General features: G+C 40.7%; 2 protein-coding genes across 2 annotated transcripts; both read right to left on the bottom strand.

Annotated features, from left to right (window-relative positions):
- Positions 1-6007: 6007 nt before the first annotated feature.
- Positions 6008-7297, bottom strand: LOC127295722 (expansin-A24). Its single transcript, XM_051325709.2, has 3 exons — positions 7038-7297; positions 6624-6948; positions 6008-6544 (listed from the first exon to the last, which is right to left on the bottom strand). Exons 1-3 carry the CDS (start codon positions 7180-7182, stop codon positions 6232-6234), a joined length of 783 nt encoding a protein of 260 aa, XP_051181669.1. The 5' UTR covers positions 7183-7297; the 3' UTR covers positions 6008-6231.
- A 1208-nt stretch (positions 7298-8505) lies between these two features.
- LOC127295723 (protein tesmin/TSO1-like CXC 5) lies at positions 8506-16356 on the bottom strand. The gene is made up of 8 exons (XM_051325710.2): positions 15758-16356; positions 14645-14725; positions 13863-14040; positions 11321-11647; positions 10913-11013; positions 10367-10470; positions 9174-9557; positions 8506-8960 (listed from the first exon to the last, which is right to left on the bottom strand). The coding sequence occupies exons 1-8, from the start codon at positions 15931-15933 to the stop codon at positions 8800-8802; spliced, it is 1512 nt and encodes a 503-aa protein (XP_051181670.1). The 5' UTR covers positions 15934-16356; the 3' UTR covers positions 8506-8799.
- Between the last annotated feature and the right edge of the window lie 344 nt (positions 16357-16700).

The raw sequence follows: 16700 nt of genomic DNA, 5'->3' as shown, positions 1-16700 counted from the left end.
GTCGGGGACGTATCAGCATCCCCAAGCTTAGTTCTGCTCGTCCCGAGCAGGTAAAACGATAACAAAGATAATTTCTGGAGTGACATGCAATCATAACCTTGATCATACTATTAATAAAGCATATGTAGTGAATGCAGCGATCAAAACAATGTATATGACATGAGTAAACAAGTGAATCATATAGCAAAGACTTTTCATGAATAGTACTTTCAAGACAAGCATCAATAAGTCTTGCATAAGAGTTAACTCATAAAGCAATAATTCAAAGTAAAGGCATTGAAGCAACACAAAGGAAGATTAAGTTTCAGCGGTTGCTTTCAACTCATAACATGTATATCTCATGGATATTGTCAACATAGAGTAATATAATAAGTGCAATAAGCAAGTATGTAGGAATCAATACACAGTTCACACAAGTGTTTGCTTCTTGAGGTGGAGAGAAATAGGTGAACTGACTCAACATTGAAAGTAAAAGAATGATCCTCCATAGAGGAAAAGCATCGATTGCTATATTTGTGCTAGAGCTTTGATTTTGAAAACATGAAACAATTTTGTTAACGGTAGTAATAAAGCATATGTATCATGTAAATTATATCTTACAAGTTGCAAGCCTCATGCATAGTATACTAATAGTGCCCGCACCTTGTCCTAATTAGCTTGGACTACCGGATCATCACAATGCACATGTTTTAACCAAGTGTCACAATGGGGTACCTCTATGCTGCCTGTACAAAGGTCTAAGGAGAAAGCTCGCATTGGATTTCTCGCTATTGATTATTCTCAACTTAGACATCCATACCGGGACAACATAGACAACAGATAATGGACTCCTCTTTTATGCATAAGCATGTAACAACAATTAATAATTTTCTCATATGAGATTGAGGATATATGTCCAAAACTGAAACTTCCACCATGGATCATGGCTTTAGTTAGCGGCCCAATGCTCTTCTCTAACAATATGCATGCTTAACCATAAGGTGGTAGATCTCTCTTACTTCAGACAAGACGAACATGCATAGCAACTCACATGAAATTCAACAAAGAGTAGTTGATGGCGTCCCCAGTGAACATGGTTATCGCACAACAAGCAACTTAATAAGAGATAAAGTGCATAATTACATATTCAATACCACAATAGTTTTTAAGCTATTTGTCCCATGAGCTATATATTGCAAAGGTGAATGATGGAATTTTAAAGGTAGCACTCAAGCAATTTACTTTGGAATGGCGGAAAAATACCATGTAGTAGGTAGGTATGGTGGACACAAATGGCATAGTGGTTGGCTCAAGTATTTTGGATGCATGAGAAGTATTCCCTCTCGATACAAGGTTTAGGCTAGCAAGGCTTATTTGAAACAAACACAAGGATGAACTGGTGCAGCAAAACTCACATAAAAGACATATTGAAAACATTATAAGACTCTACACCGTCTTCCTTGTTGTTCAAACTCAATACTAGAAATTATCTAGACCTTAGAGAAACCAAATATGCAAACCAAATTTTAGCATGCTCTATGTATTTCTTCATTAATGGGTGCAAAGCATATGATACAAGAGCTTAAACATGAGCACAACAATTGCCAAGTATCACATTACCCAAGACATTAATAGCAATTACTACATGTATCATTTTCCAATTCCAACCATATAACAATTTAACGAAGGAGAAACTTCGCCATGAATACTATGAGTAGAAACTAAGGACATACTTGTCCATATGCTACAGCGGAGCATGTCTCTCTCCCATAAAGTGAATGCTAGGATCCATTTTATTCAAACAAAACAAAAAACAAAAACAAACCGACGCTCCAAGCAAAGCACATAAGATGTGATGGAATAAAAATATAGTTTCAGGGGAGGAACCTGATAATGTTGTCGATGAAGAAGGGGATGCCTTGGGCATCCCCAAGCTTAGACGCTTGAGTCTTCTTAGAATATGCAGGGGTGAACCACCGGGGCATCCCCAAGCTTAGAGCTTTCACTCTCCTTGATCATGTTGCATCATACTCCTCTCTTGATCCTTGAAAACTTCCTCCACACCAAACTCGAAACAACTCATTAGAGGGTTAGTGCACAATAAAAATTAACATATTCAGAGGTGACACAATCATTCTTAACACTTCTGGACATTGCATAAAGCTACTGGACATTAATGGATCAAAGAAATTCACCCAACATAGCAAAAGAGGCAATGCGAAATAAAAGGCAGAATCTGTCAAAACAGAACAGTTCGTATTGACGAATTTTAAAATGGCACCAGACTTGCTCAAATGAAAATGCCCAAATTTAATGAAAGTTGCGTAAATATCTGAGGATCATGCACGTAAATTGGCTTAATTTTCTGAGCTACCTACAGGGAGGTAGACCCAGATTCGTGACAGCAAAGAAATCTGGAACTGCGCAGTAATCCAAATCTAGTACTTACTTTTTTATCAAAGACTTTACTTGGCACAACAAAACACTAAACTAAGATAAGGAGATGTCGCTACAGTAGTAAACAACTTCCAAGACAAAAATATAAAACAAAGTACTGTAGCAAAATAACACATGGGTTATCTCCCAAGAAGTTCTTTTCTTTATAGCCATTAAGATGGGCTCAGCAGTTTTAATGATGCACTCGCAAGAAATAGTATTTGAAGCAAAAGAGAGCATCCAGAGGCAAATTCAAAACACATTTAAGTCTAACATGCTTCCTATGCATAGGAATCTTGTAAATAACAAGTTCATGAAGAGCAAAGTAACAAGCATAGGAAGATAAAACAAGTATAGCTTGAAAAATTTCAGCACATAGAGAGGCATTTTAGTAACATGAAAATTTCTACAACCATATTTTCCTCTCTCATAATAACTTTCAGTAGCAACATGAGCAAACTCAACAATATAACTATCAAATGAAACATTCTTATCATGAGTCTCATGCATAAAATTATTACTCTCCACATAAGCATAATCAATTTTATTAGTTGTAGTGGGAGCAAATTCAACAAAGTAGCTATCATTATTATTCTCATCAAGTGTTGGAGGCATAGTATAATCACAACAAAATTTACTCTCCATAGCAGGCGGTACCAAAAGACCACTATCATTATAATCATCATAAATAGGAGGCAAAGTATCATCAAAGAAAATTTTCTCCTCAATGCTTGGGGGACTAAAAAGATCATGATCATCAAAACCAGCTTCCCCAAGCTTAGAATTTTCCATATTATTATCAACAATGGTGTTCAAAGCGTTCATACTAATATTACTACCAGCATGCAAATAAGATTCCATAGGTTTTTTAATTTTCACATCGAACAATCCATGTTTTAAATCAGGAAATAGAATAAGAAGCTCATTCTTGTCCATTATGCCAAACTAGTGTAAACAAGAAACAAAAAGATGCAATTGCAGGATCTAAAGGAAATAGCTTTGAGTACTTACAATGCGCCGGAAAATAGCTTGGTAGCCGAGATCCGGAGTGTGAGTACCTTTTACCTTTCCTCCCCGGCAACGGCGCCAGAAAATAGCTTGATGTCTACTTCCCCCTCCTTTTCCTGTAGACAGTGTTGGGCCTCCAAGAGCAGAGGTTTGTAGAACAGCAGCAAGTTTTCGCTTAAGTGGATCACCCAAGGTTTATCGAACTCAGGGAGGAAGAGGTCAAAGATATCCCTCTCATGCAACCCTGCAACCACAAAGCAAGAAGTCTCTTGTGTCCCCAACACACCAAATAGGTGCACTAGTTCGGCGAAGAGATAGTGAAATACAGGTGGTATGAATATATATGAGCAGTAGCAACGGTGCCAGAAAATAGCTTGCTGGCGTGTAGTTGATGGTGGTAGTATTGCAGCAGTAGTAACGCAGTGAAACAGTAAACAAGCAGTAGTAACTCAGCAGTATTTAGGAACAAGGCCTAGGGATTAGACTTTCACTAGTGGACACTCTCAACATTGATCACATAACAGAATAGATAAATGCATACTCTACACTCTTGTTGGATGATGAACACATTGCGTAGGATTACACGAACCCTCAATGCCGGAGTTAACAAGCTCCACAATTTGTTCATATTTAAGTAACCTTATAGTGTAAGATAGATCAAAAGACTAAACCAAGTACTAACATAGCATGCACACTGTCACCTTCATGCATATATAGGAGGAATAGATCACATCAATACCATCATAGCAATAGTTAACTTCATAATCTACAAGAGATCATAATCATAGCCTACGCCAAGTACTAACACGGATGCACACACTGTCACCATTACATCGTGCAGGAGGAATAGAACTACTTTAATAACATTGCTAGAGTAGCACATAGATAAATTGTGATACAAACACATTGCAATCATAAAGAGATATAAATATGCACCTCACTATGCCATTCAACAGTGAATAAGTATTCTGTGAAATATAGCCTAAGAGACCCACACGGTGCACACACTGTCACCTTTACACACGTGGGACAAGGAGTCTCCGGAGATCACATAAGTAAAACTCACTTGACTAGCATAATGACATCTAGATTACAAGCATCATCATATGAATCTCAATCATGTAAGGCAGCTCATGAGATTATTGTATTGAAGCACATAGGAGAGAGATGAACCACATAGCTACCGGTACAGCCCCGAGCCTCGATGGAGAACTACTCCCTCCTCATGGGAGCAGCAGCGGTGATGGAGATGGCGGTGGAGATGGCAGCGGTGTCGATGGAGAAGCCTTCCGGGGGCACTTCCCCGTTCCGGCAGCGTGCCGGAACAGAGACTCCTGTCCCCCAGATCTTGGCCTCGCGATGGCGGCGGCTCTGGAAGGTTTCTGTGGTTTTCGTCGAACGTCTCAGGGTTTTCGATCCAGGGGCTTTATATAGGCGAAGAGGCGGCACAGGAGGGTCGAAGGGGCGACGACACCATAGGGCGGCGCGGCCAGGGTCTGGCCCGCGCCGCCATGTGGTGTGGTGGCCCCCTGGCCCCTCTCCGACTCTTCTTCGGTGTTCTGGAGCCTTCCGGGAAAAATAGGAGGTTTGGCGTTGATTTCGTCCAATTCCGAGAATATTGCCCGAACAGCCTTTCTGGAACCAAAAACAGCAGAAAACAGGAACTGGCACTGTGGCATCTCGTTAATAGGTTAGTTCCGGAAAATGCATGAAATCATCATAAAGTGCAAGCAAAACATGTAAGTATTGTCATAAAACAAGCATGGAACGACAGAAATTATGGATACGTCGGGGACGTATCAAGTAGTTCGATGCATGAACGCGAGTCGATGCTAACCACTTCACTCGTTCCTATGGAACCCCCCGTTCTTCCTTGAAAGCAAGATCGTGCAACTCATCTTCCCCAAACATAGCCTATGTAGCATGTCAGCCATCGTTTTCTCCTTTTTACTCCCAGAACCACCCGCCTCGTTATCGTTGTTCACCTTCGATGCTGCCTTCAAAGCCATCTAGCTCGCGGTCGAATCTAGCTTGCACATGAACCCTAGACAAAAACAAAACCTAGGACCAGAGAACCGGTGGCAGAAACCTCGATCCCTTCTGCGATCTTAAACCAATCAGATCCCTAACCTTCACAGGTTTGAAACAGGATCAGAAACAAACAAAAAAATAGTGGCCTAGGTCATAAACCCTAGTCAACTAGGTCATATGGAAGAGCTTCTCTCTTTGATCCTTCTGGTACATTGTCAAACTACACACAAGTATGTATATGAAGTAAAAAATTGAAGGCAACTGGGTGGTATCGGTCTCCTTTTGTATACATCATAGAAGTTAATAAAACACATATATACAGCCAATTAAACACGAGCAATTGTGTGATGTTCATAACGCCCTACCCGATCAACATATATATGTATATACACAAATGGTGCTTAATTAATAAACCTATCAAGCACCACCCACCAACAAATTATGTTCAGTCATTTCCATCTTAAATTGGTCGTTTGAGAGTAATCACTTAAACTGCAATTTCCTCACGAACGTTTGCCATAAAAATTGGAGGTAACTTGGTGGCATTGGTCTCATTTTATATACATCATACAAGTCAATAATACACAAATTTACAGCGGGTTAAACAGGCACACCAAATGTGTGATGTTGCCCTAACCAACCAACATATACATTTATATACACAGGTGGGCTTAATTAATAAATTTTAGTAAGCACCACACACCAATAAAATAATTCCAATCATTTCAGATGGTGTCTCAGAAACAATCGCATCCTAAATTAATCTACTGAGAGTGATCACTTGAACTGCAATTTGCTCGCGAATGTCTGTCCAAACTTCCATCCGCCCGTCACAACATTGTTGAACTCGATCGTCTGCCCATCCGTGATAGTAATTCTGAACGAGAGCATTTTCCCAGTAAGGTAGCTTCCAGACTGCCAGTTTGCGCCCCAGTTACGAGACATGGACAACCAGTCGTTTGAATCGGAGCTTTTGATATCCATGGACTTGATGGAACCAGCGCCCGCGACGTTCATCACAATGACTACGTTGAAGTAATCGTGACCAACCATCCTGAACCGCACCCCGCCCTTCCTCACACATGGAACCCTGTCCAATTATACAGTATTATTATTGTGTGTACTCTTTGAGAAAGTGACGAAAAACAACTGAAGCCATGTGTAGGTACCTCTGGTACATGACGGGGATGATGCCACCCTTATAGACGCCAATCTTCTCCCAGGCCGGCTGCGCCATGTCAAAGTGCGGCCTCGGCAGGTTGCACCATCCGCCGTTATCGTTAGGGAGCGCGTCGTTAGGTGGGCATAGGTTTGTGGCTGTGATCGTCACCGTGACTCCGGGTTTGCAGAAGGCTGGGTCCGCCCGCTTGCGGTCGCACGCGATCTTGTAGCACTGCCCACACGAGGCGCCGTCGTCGAACAGCACCGTGCTCAGCGCCGCCGTCCGTGTTCCGTACCCCGCCGTGTAGAGGTTGTCGTACCCGCACGCTCCGCCTGCGTTTCGCGTGTGCTTTTAGCGTAAGAACGGGATGTCTCAGTAGAATTGAATTTGTGTATATATGAAGGGTGAGCTAGTTGGTTACCCATGGTGCCCGAAGCGTCAGCGCCGCCGTAGAACGTCGCGTTGGCCCTCTGCCACTTGATCGGTGCTGTGTCCGCGGCGGTTACTGCCAACCAACAGCAGGCGAGAGCGAGCAACGCCACCGCGATAGCTGGAGCTGGCGCCATATCTATATCTGACGATGGACGATGCCCCTGCAGATCTCACGAACTTAAGCTGTATGTAGGTGAATTCCTTCTTTCAGTCTGGAAACTGTGTGGTCTTGCAATTATGATCACTGGCTGTGTGGTGATCTTATGTGATGATTCTGTATGCGTGTGTTTGCGTATATAGCTTTACTACTTGTGATCAATCCGTTGCAGGAGGGAGGGGATTCAGCAAAGGTCATCGGGAATGACTTTAGCCGGCCGGTAGCGTCTAGCGTGCACATGTGCAGCCGTACCATGGCTTGCGGGCGAATCCGATGATTATATGTAGCCGCAGACCCGTATGGTCTATATTTACATCACTAGTTAACTACCGATCTTTGCTTGACGGAGATCATCTAGCTAGAGATGCAGTATTTGCTTGACACTTTCTGAAGAAATGGATGGCGTTTTGTGGTTTCCAATTAAAGTTTGCTTCAAGTTCTCACTTTCAGGGAGGATTTTTTTTTTCTGACGGCTACCTTTTGGATTATTTTCCATGTTGGCGTGCGTATCCCCTATCTACGAAAGGATGTCGTTCCCTGCGTTTCTTGAATCGTACGGGTCATCTTACACTGCACCATCGACGGCGTCCATCAGGCATCACCCTGTAATGATTAGCTCCCGAAGAAACATTGAGTTGTCATCAAGGGAGATCTATATAGAGAGTAGAATTCGTCGCGATTCATGATCTATCCGTTACTGTCTATTTAAGTAACTCACCCGTCATTTTTCAGTAAAGGTTAAAATATATTAGTATTAAGTTGAAGGTAATTCCCGCATCTATAGCAGTGTGTGTATCGTTGTGATGCTACATTTGATTAATAAAGCGTCCTTTATAAAAATAAAAAAAAACAATAGAAAGAGCTGTCTCGATGTTGCTCTGGGATTTGTGGCCAAGGGTTGTTGGTGGATACGATATATGGCATGCTGATTTTATATCTGTTTGCTGCTCTTGGATGGCCAAAAACACACCATGGTTATTGTAACATGCAAGTATAGTTTAACTTGTTCAACATAAATTACAATGGTGAACTAGGAGATAAGTAAATGCTCACATCTTCAGTTTCGTTTTTATTCATTTATGATCTTTTCGGGTTAGTTTGAAGGGCCAAATAAAAGGCAAATCAGATCCTCATTCATAACACATGTGTGCGTTCGCATCACTTTAAACACAACATTGTTGTATTCAAATCATTTCTGTACTTAGGTACCAAATGTAAGCCAAACCCAGATAATATATACCCACATCTAACAGTACAGTTAATGTTTTCAAATAACCAAAAATATGCACACAGACCACAATACAAATTCTCAAGATTATTACGGATACTAGAACAAATGAGCATCAGCATTTTTACAACATCCGAGACAGACAGGCTACTCAAGACAGCACAGCATACAGTTGATAAAACTATGAACCGCGTGAGTAGCGGAAGAATCGTCACTGGGTACACCTCATGAATGATTGCTGTTACAACACCGGTCACCGAAAACGGCGACAGGGACTATTACTATCTATCTCTTTATCCATCTATGCACAGAGGTGATCATCTATCTAAAACATGGCGGCCAACAGCTAAAGTTTGTACTCCAGTCTTAGCTTGCGCTCTCTCCTTTCGGCTCGTCATCTGGTACGGGCAGTTGAATGTTCCTAGGGCCATTTTCTTCGGCCTTTATTACAGGGGGCTGAACAGGTGTTGCTCCGTGATGCCTCCGGACATCGAGTTCCATGGCTGCCTCCGATGAGAATTTAGCTTCTGTGACATTAGCAGAAATGTTAGGTTGTCAGGTTTATTTGCTGACCAAGCATCACTTGCATGCCCATGACATATAAGTTAAAATGCATCCACATATAACTAACAAACAGAATGTGACCAAGCATCACTTGCATGCCCATGACATATAAGTTAAAATGCATCCACATATAACTAACAAACAGAATGTGACAAATTCATATAAGTTCTACTCACCATTTATCTTTCCACGCGTGATAAGCACACGGAGATAGTCTCGAAACCCTGTCAAAATTATGCTTTCTTGGACAGCATTTATCTCCGAAATATCCTGATCACACGAAGTTTCCATAAATGAACTTCTATAAGTATCATTTCCAAATGTGGTATCCTGCTCATCACACATTAGTGCTTGCGTTCCTGGAGATGCAGGCCCAGAATCTCTAGAATCATCAGAGAAATGGGACTTGAATTCATTGCCATTCTGCTGATCAGTACAGGCTTTGCTGTGGCTATCCACTGGAGAGACTTCCTTCGAGTTTTGCATCTCGCTCTTACCATCTGGTAAGCCATTACTTGTGCGGAAGTCCTTCCCCACTTCCTTCTCGTCCACTTTATTGTCTGTGGACATGAGCAAATAAACCAGAGTTAAACATTCATCTACACTGTAGACTGTGCACAACTTCTAGTTGGGGTGTAACCGTGTAAGTTGTATGTTGGTATGCATTGCTGTAATTATATGTTTTTAGCAAAACAAAAATTTCCTAACTTTACAGTCTATTCATTTGCCAACACTGGATTGGTGTGTGTGGACTGTGGAAGGGCAAGATTATTTGGCTGCTGGGTGCAGGACCTACCCGGTAAAAAAAAACTCTGGAGTGACAGCCCCATGCAAACTTAGGAGGTGTGCTCATGTCAGCCATGTCTACTCGCACATGGTTATACTACATACCACTTTGATCCCAAATAGTTATATGATGCTAATTGAAAACGAGAACTAGACATCAGGGAATATATTTTTGTTTTAGCTCTAGTGCTGACACGGCTTAACTTTATTCTATTTTATAAAACATTTATGCTACACAAACATCTGCATGTGCCCCTTTTCTTTATGACTTGTTATTCTTTGGTCAAATTGGTGCCTGCCCTGTATCCATATCAAGGTAAGGATGCAGAAGCAAAAATGTAGTGGGAAAGCCAAGACAATTAGAAAACTGCAAACTATCTTTCGATGCTGGCAATTTACAAATATGAACAACTGGCATTATTTCTTTTCTTTTTTTCCAACTGGCACAGTGATATCTAAGTGCCATCTCATGTTTTATTGCCTATGCATACTACGAGAGTACTGCTTGACACAGCACTAATGTGTTTTCAGAAGCTGGGTTCTTTTGAATAATTTGGCTGTAAGAGAAAGATAAAACCATTACCAGCTATTGTTGGGAATACTTCTGCTGCATTTGTGCATGCAGTCACCACATGCTTGATTAGATCATTGACATCAGCAAGATTGATAGTGTTTGCTAGTGGAGACCTGAGAACATAAGTGTATTTCATCAAAAGATGATAAATGTAAACATGGAGAATTGTATCATGGTTAAATTGTTTGATAATAATATTATAATTGTGTAACTTTCTCATCTTGACGGTCTTCTTCTAATATACAAAGACACACGTCTAGGCGTGTGTTCGAGAAAAAAAATTATAATTGTGTTTTAAGTAAATAATATATTCTTTACTTTGCATCTAGACGTAAGAAAGGACTGTCAAATATAAAATTATGTGGGATGAGCCATGTAGAGTGCACTAGTTACAGGAAGCTAATGCCGTACTACATTGGATTACATGCATTCTAGAGCATTATTATTTGGTCTTGGCTTCTTTTAGGCAATAGAGCTACCTACATCATTTAGTTGCACATTGGAACAATTTTGTGAACTGGGTTATTTAATTTAAAACTAATAGAGTTCAATTACCTATAAATCATAGTAGATGAATTACTTTGGGAATAACCACTGTTATGCCCTCCAAATCCTGTGCAAGAAGGTGTAAGTTGCGAAACGCCTGAAAGATTCACCTAGCACACAAAAACAGCAATGCAAGTTTTGAGTTAGACAACAGTAGTAGAACTCGCAGCAATGGAAGTGTCTTCAAAATATGCGTTGTGTGAGTGTGGTGGTGTGTGTGCGCGTCTACATTGTACTTGGTGTTTCTAAAAAACGAAACAGATGATGTGTTCCCGCAACAATCAAAAGAACAATAGTGCCAATGAAAAGAGAAGGAATTATTAGTGAACTCAATACTCAATAAAATCGCTTGAAATTTACTATCCAGTCAAATTCCTACTGGGTGCTGCCGTGCTGGTCATCCCATTTGGAGCATACCTGTTGAAATTGCGCTTCGGAGAGTGAATCTTCTGGAGATATTTTTCTATGCCCTGGAGAACATTGGTATTCTGAGGATCCAATGGCACCATTCACAGCTGTGTTAGTTACTTGTAGAATGTTATTTCTATCAGATGCATTATCCCCTTGAACTAAAGCTCGGCGCTCTTCATTTCCTTCAAAGTTTTTACAATCCATACATCTACAGTTCTTGGAGCAAAGGATATTTGCTTGAAAGCACTCACAGTACTTCTTTAGGCATCCTGACTTCTTGCAATGACAGCCTTTATTGTGCTTTGGTCGAACAGGTACTGCTCCAGAATTATCCTGATAGCCAAAGTAAGACTGTTCAGATATGCGGAACTGAAGCACAAGAAAATTTACTCATTTAAGAAAAAAGAAACAAACTAATACTTACAAATTGAGGCTAGGATCATTTTAAAGAAAAACATTCAGGGAAAAGACTGCGCGCTAAAACATAAAAAAGAATCAGACCAACATAAAAGGAAGAAATAAAGTGGATTGCCAAATACATCCTAGCTGAAACCTGGAGACTTGGAAAAAAGAACAACACCCATATCACTTTATTTCTTTCATTGATCAGTACAAGAGAATACTGAAGTGCTCACTCTGTTCTTTCTTGGATTTCACTTCATATAGTGTAGAGAAAGTTGTAAAACTTGGACTGCCAATAATGCACAAGACAGTTTGGATGTGCCATGTCCAAATATTGTTACTAGATGTCATAAGAAGTAGTTTCATCTCATAATATTCTAAAAGATCTTTACTAATATAGAGTGTAAATCATTTTTTAACTGAAAACTGCAGGGGAGGCCCCAACAGTAAATTTTATTAAAAAAAGAGAGAGAAAATAAATACTAGTTCAAGAAAGATGTACAAGATGGAGGAAGGTAGGGGAAACCAGCGCTACTGAAGTGAGGACTCAAACCAGTCATTAAGAGGGGCTGCAGATTCCCATTCATCCTAAAGGAAAAGACAGAGAGTATATTCTAGGATTTATATTGTCAAAAAATAAGGCACTTCTCTGGTTCCAGATGCTCCAGGGCACAGCGATGAAGACTTCAATGAAGAAGCAGGCCTTGGCTATGCAAAGGAGATGATGAGTGTATGTGTGCTAGCGTCCAAAGGTAAGCCAGTGACATTCCAACATGATATGCTGAAGGGGTAACGCCAGAAAAGGTGATATCTAGGTTGAGAAACTCAGAATTACAAAGCACACTATCTGAATCTTCAGTGACAAGGATGTCACACCTTTGGAGCATGTCTCTGGAGCTGTCATTCAGGAGAAACAATGGAAAGGATTTTAGATTTTTAAATGCTTGTGATGGGCACTGGAGCTTGAACAAGCTTAAGAGTTGAGGCATAATATCTGGAGATTGGTTCAGCGCAAAGGAGTGCAACATCGGGAATCTGGAGATGATGGGTTCCCTGGCCCAGCGGCCCTCCCATAAGAGGGTCGTGCCCAACGGAGCATGTGACAAGGCTACAGAATCATACAGTATAAATGAAATAGAGACTTTACTTTCAATTAAGCGGAGTAACACGGTGGCTGCATAAAAGCATAAATTCAGTTGAAGGGCAAGAACATAAATGCCTTTTTTCAGGCAGATTGTATCATTGTAAGCAATAGCAAGTAAGAAAAAGGCAAATGCAGACATAAAAACTACATGCGGACTGTCTCATTCTGTTAGGCAATCAGATATAGATACCTGAGCTTTAAGCACAATAGAATGTATCAAATATTCACAACAGATTAATTGATCAGAGGAAACCTGACTTGAGGACACGTAACAATACGCCAGGCGCAGTAGAATGGATATTTTGTACCCATTGGGCAAAGAAAGGTTGTAGGGTATGTTTGGTGCCCTATCTAGCCCTACCAAGTGTTGGCAAGCATTGGCTTGCCAGTTTTTTGGCTAAGGAATCCTCCACCCACATTTGGCCAATTCTTTGGCAAAAAAAATGTGAGAGAGATAGTGGGACACCCATTGGCAACCAAAATTCTGGAACTAAACCAAACATAGACCAAATACAATAGGCAGCCAACTTTTTGGCAAGGCTAGCGTTGGCAACAAACCAAACATACCCGTAATTGTATGGTGGTATTCAGAAACATATCTTGCGGACGGACTAAAGCACTCATCGTATGTATAAGCCAAAAGTGTGAAAATTGAGGTGGATATGATTGCATCTTGGTGTCAAAGGACACGATCTAACAGAGCTATCATGTTTTCAGTCGCCGTAATAATTAATGTGGGTAAAGGGTAATTCAACTTCAGAGGAAACGAAGTTGCAAATAAGTGTGTCGTCTAAATAACCTACATTTCAGATTTGGTGAATGTTTTGGGATTATATTTATGTTCCCATTTATAGATAGCAGTTTTTTTTTCGCCAGCAAAACTTATCAATCTGCATGCTGAAAAATAAAAAGAAAGAATAACTCTGACTGAAGGTTATTTACTGGCAAACATAACATGTAGTTCAGCCAGCATTTATTAAGAAAATCTATTAGAGGAAGTACCTTTCGAGCACTGATTGTATTTGGGCCATTCTCAATCTTAGGCTGAAAAGCAAGTGGGTTACGGAGGAGAGTCGCTTCAATAGCTCTGTTCCTGACTTTTTCATTCTCGGTGGTGTTTCCGCAATTTGAACAGTTACAGCCATCACAATTTACACGTGCTGCAAAACACTCGCAGTACCTAACCAATAAACAATCAGTGAGTTTTACCTTCTATAAGCATGATAAAATGATTCACCATTCATGTGTTCACAAATAAAATGATCAACTGATTACAAACACAACAAACTTGAAAGCACAACCTGTTTTACATATATTAGAAAGATTACTTGACATAATCAATGGAATGTAAGTGGGACAACTATAATCAGAATATTGTGTAAGTACACAAAAACTGAAAGTGCAAATGGAAAAAATAATACGATAAAATACTTCGCAACAGTCATCTACTCATCACCTATGAACCTAATGTAAATTCTTATCTGTGCATTCATAACATAGGTAAACATGATATATCTAGTCATTTACCGTTAATGAAGAGGTTAATGAAGGGGTAACAGAGGGAAATCGAATTCACCTATTTCCCATCCCATTTTGGCTCTTTTCAATACTACAAATATAGTACTAAACATTTAACTGAGAGCAGATCTTGTTAATGACTGACGGTGGGCCCGCTCTTTTTAGCAAATAAGATGAAAGGATATCCATTATTCTGTTTTCTTAAATAGTATATTTGCTCTGTGCCATTAACAAAATAGTGCATGTGCAGAAAATATAACACTCACAGCTTCAAACATCGTGAATTTTTACAGTTACAGTGCTTCCTTTTCTTTGGAGTAACATTTTTTACTTCCGCAGCAGGGTTCCTGGGAAAACAAGCACACTTTGTTAGAAAAACAAACATTTGGCAAGCATGCACTACTGATTTCGAAAGCAGAAGAATCATAATACGAGCAACAAAGTTTCTATTTTGTTATACATATAAATTAGCAATATTAACTTATTTTGGACAAGATTGGGATTATGTTTTGGTTTTTGAAGTGACAACAACAATTCCAGGGGAAAAAACTTTCAAACAACCAGCCGACCAAAAATTTATATTTCCTCGCAATATAGTTTCAAAAAGAAAATGAACGGTGGACGGAGCAAATTGTTTAAAACAAGAATCTGATCACGAAGAAAAGGGAACTACGAGTGCCATGGTTTTGTAGAGCATGATTCTTGATTCTATCTCTTACCGGGAGATTCTTTTCCAATTATGATTTGATGTGTTAGCTCAGTTAAGACTCCAGACACATTTTCCTTTTATGTGCTTCTGTTTTGCGAAATAGCAACCAACAGAATTAACACGGTCATACGAAATAATACACTGCAAATTTGACCTCAGAACAATTAACACACATTTCCAACAACATATCCAAATTCCAAAGGTTCACCTTTATCAAATGCTAACATCAATGCTCACTAAGTGCAAAGCACAAGAACCTACAACTAAATCAACCGCGCTTCCTTTCATATCACTAATGTGCTTATGTGCATGTGCATATGTATGGACTGGCACATCATTCTCAACAGTCCATGCCAGAGCTCCTCAAACTCAATACAAGTTCAAATACTCTCTTCTCAGCTTAGACATTCTTGCAAAATCAATGACAAGAATGATGCTACACATGACTATGAGGAAACCAAACTATCGAAGGGATATTTATCATTGCTTTCGAATTTCAGTACAAGAGCTAGACTGAAATACCACCAACTTATTTAAATAGAATAAACCACAAGCAACAAATTTTGAACACGCAAACTGAACTCTATCCTTCACCGGACGAAAAGAGCAAAAGCACATGCAAATAGACCAATAAACGGAATTAAATCCTCAAGCTGAGGAGCTTGCTCACTTCGGGGTGAAGACCACCGGCCACGGCCTCGGCACCGGCACTGGCATCGCCGTTGCCGTCGCCGCTGGTTTCTGCTGCGGCGGCGGCGCCACCGCCGGCGCCTTCAAATCAGCTGGAACAACCGGCGTGAGCTGATGTTGCGGCGGCGGCTGCTGCTGCTGCCTCTCCTGCTCCATCACCAAACCAGAATGGCCGCCGAATTAGGTCACCGATAGCAAAATCCCGAAGGCGGGCTTTGCAATCCCAGACCGAGACCACCACGTGGAGGCTCAGAACCGAATCTCGCGGCGCGAGCTCACAGGAATTGGATCAGGAAATCCAGAACAGCGGGAGCTCTCCGACTCCTCCAGACTCAAGGAGCAGCGCAAAGCGGGAGGTAAGAACAATGGAGCAAGTCGGGGGATCAAACCCAAGAAGCCAAATTTGCGACGGGAGCGCAGAGATTAAGGAAATTCGGATTCCAGGAGGACACGAGAGGAGAAAAGGCGAAGTCTTTTGGGGATTTGGGATCGAGGAGGGTGAGGAGGAGGAGGTGGAGGTGGAGGTGGGGGGGGAGAAGAAGCTATTGGCAATGGAGGCTTTGGTCTCTTCGAGTTTTTTTGAATCCGAAATATTTTATGCATTTATTAGTGTTATATTCTTGCTTTAATTTATGTCCTTCTGTTTTGCGCCTCCGAAATTTTGCAGAAGAGCGGAAGATGAGGATCTTCTTCAAAAGCCACAGCATTTGCATAAAACTCCTAAAGACATAAACAAGGTTCTTGCGGAAAATCTAATCTTCTTCCTCCATAACAAGTCGATGGGTGCACCTTTACATTTGTTTTACTATCGTAGCTAGCCTTGGAAATAGACGGGAAGTCACCAAGATCATTGTTCCAAAGGGTGATTGTCATGAAGCGCTCGATACACCTAGTCGATGCTCCTGGAGGGATGATAGGAATCT

The sequence above is a fragment of the Lolium perenne genome, chromosome 6 (genome assembly GCF_019359855.2).
Source record: "Lolium perenne isolate Kyuss_39 chromosome 6, Kyuss_2.0, whole genome shotgun sequence".
Lineage (NCBI taxonomy): Eukaryota > Viridiplantae > Streptophyta > Magnoliopsida > Poales > Poaceae > Lolium > Lolium perenne.
Note: the sequence above shows the minus strand (reverse complement) of the source record. Positions and strands in the feature narration are given on the sequence as shown.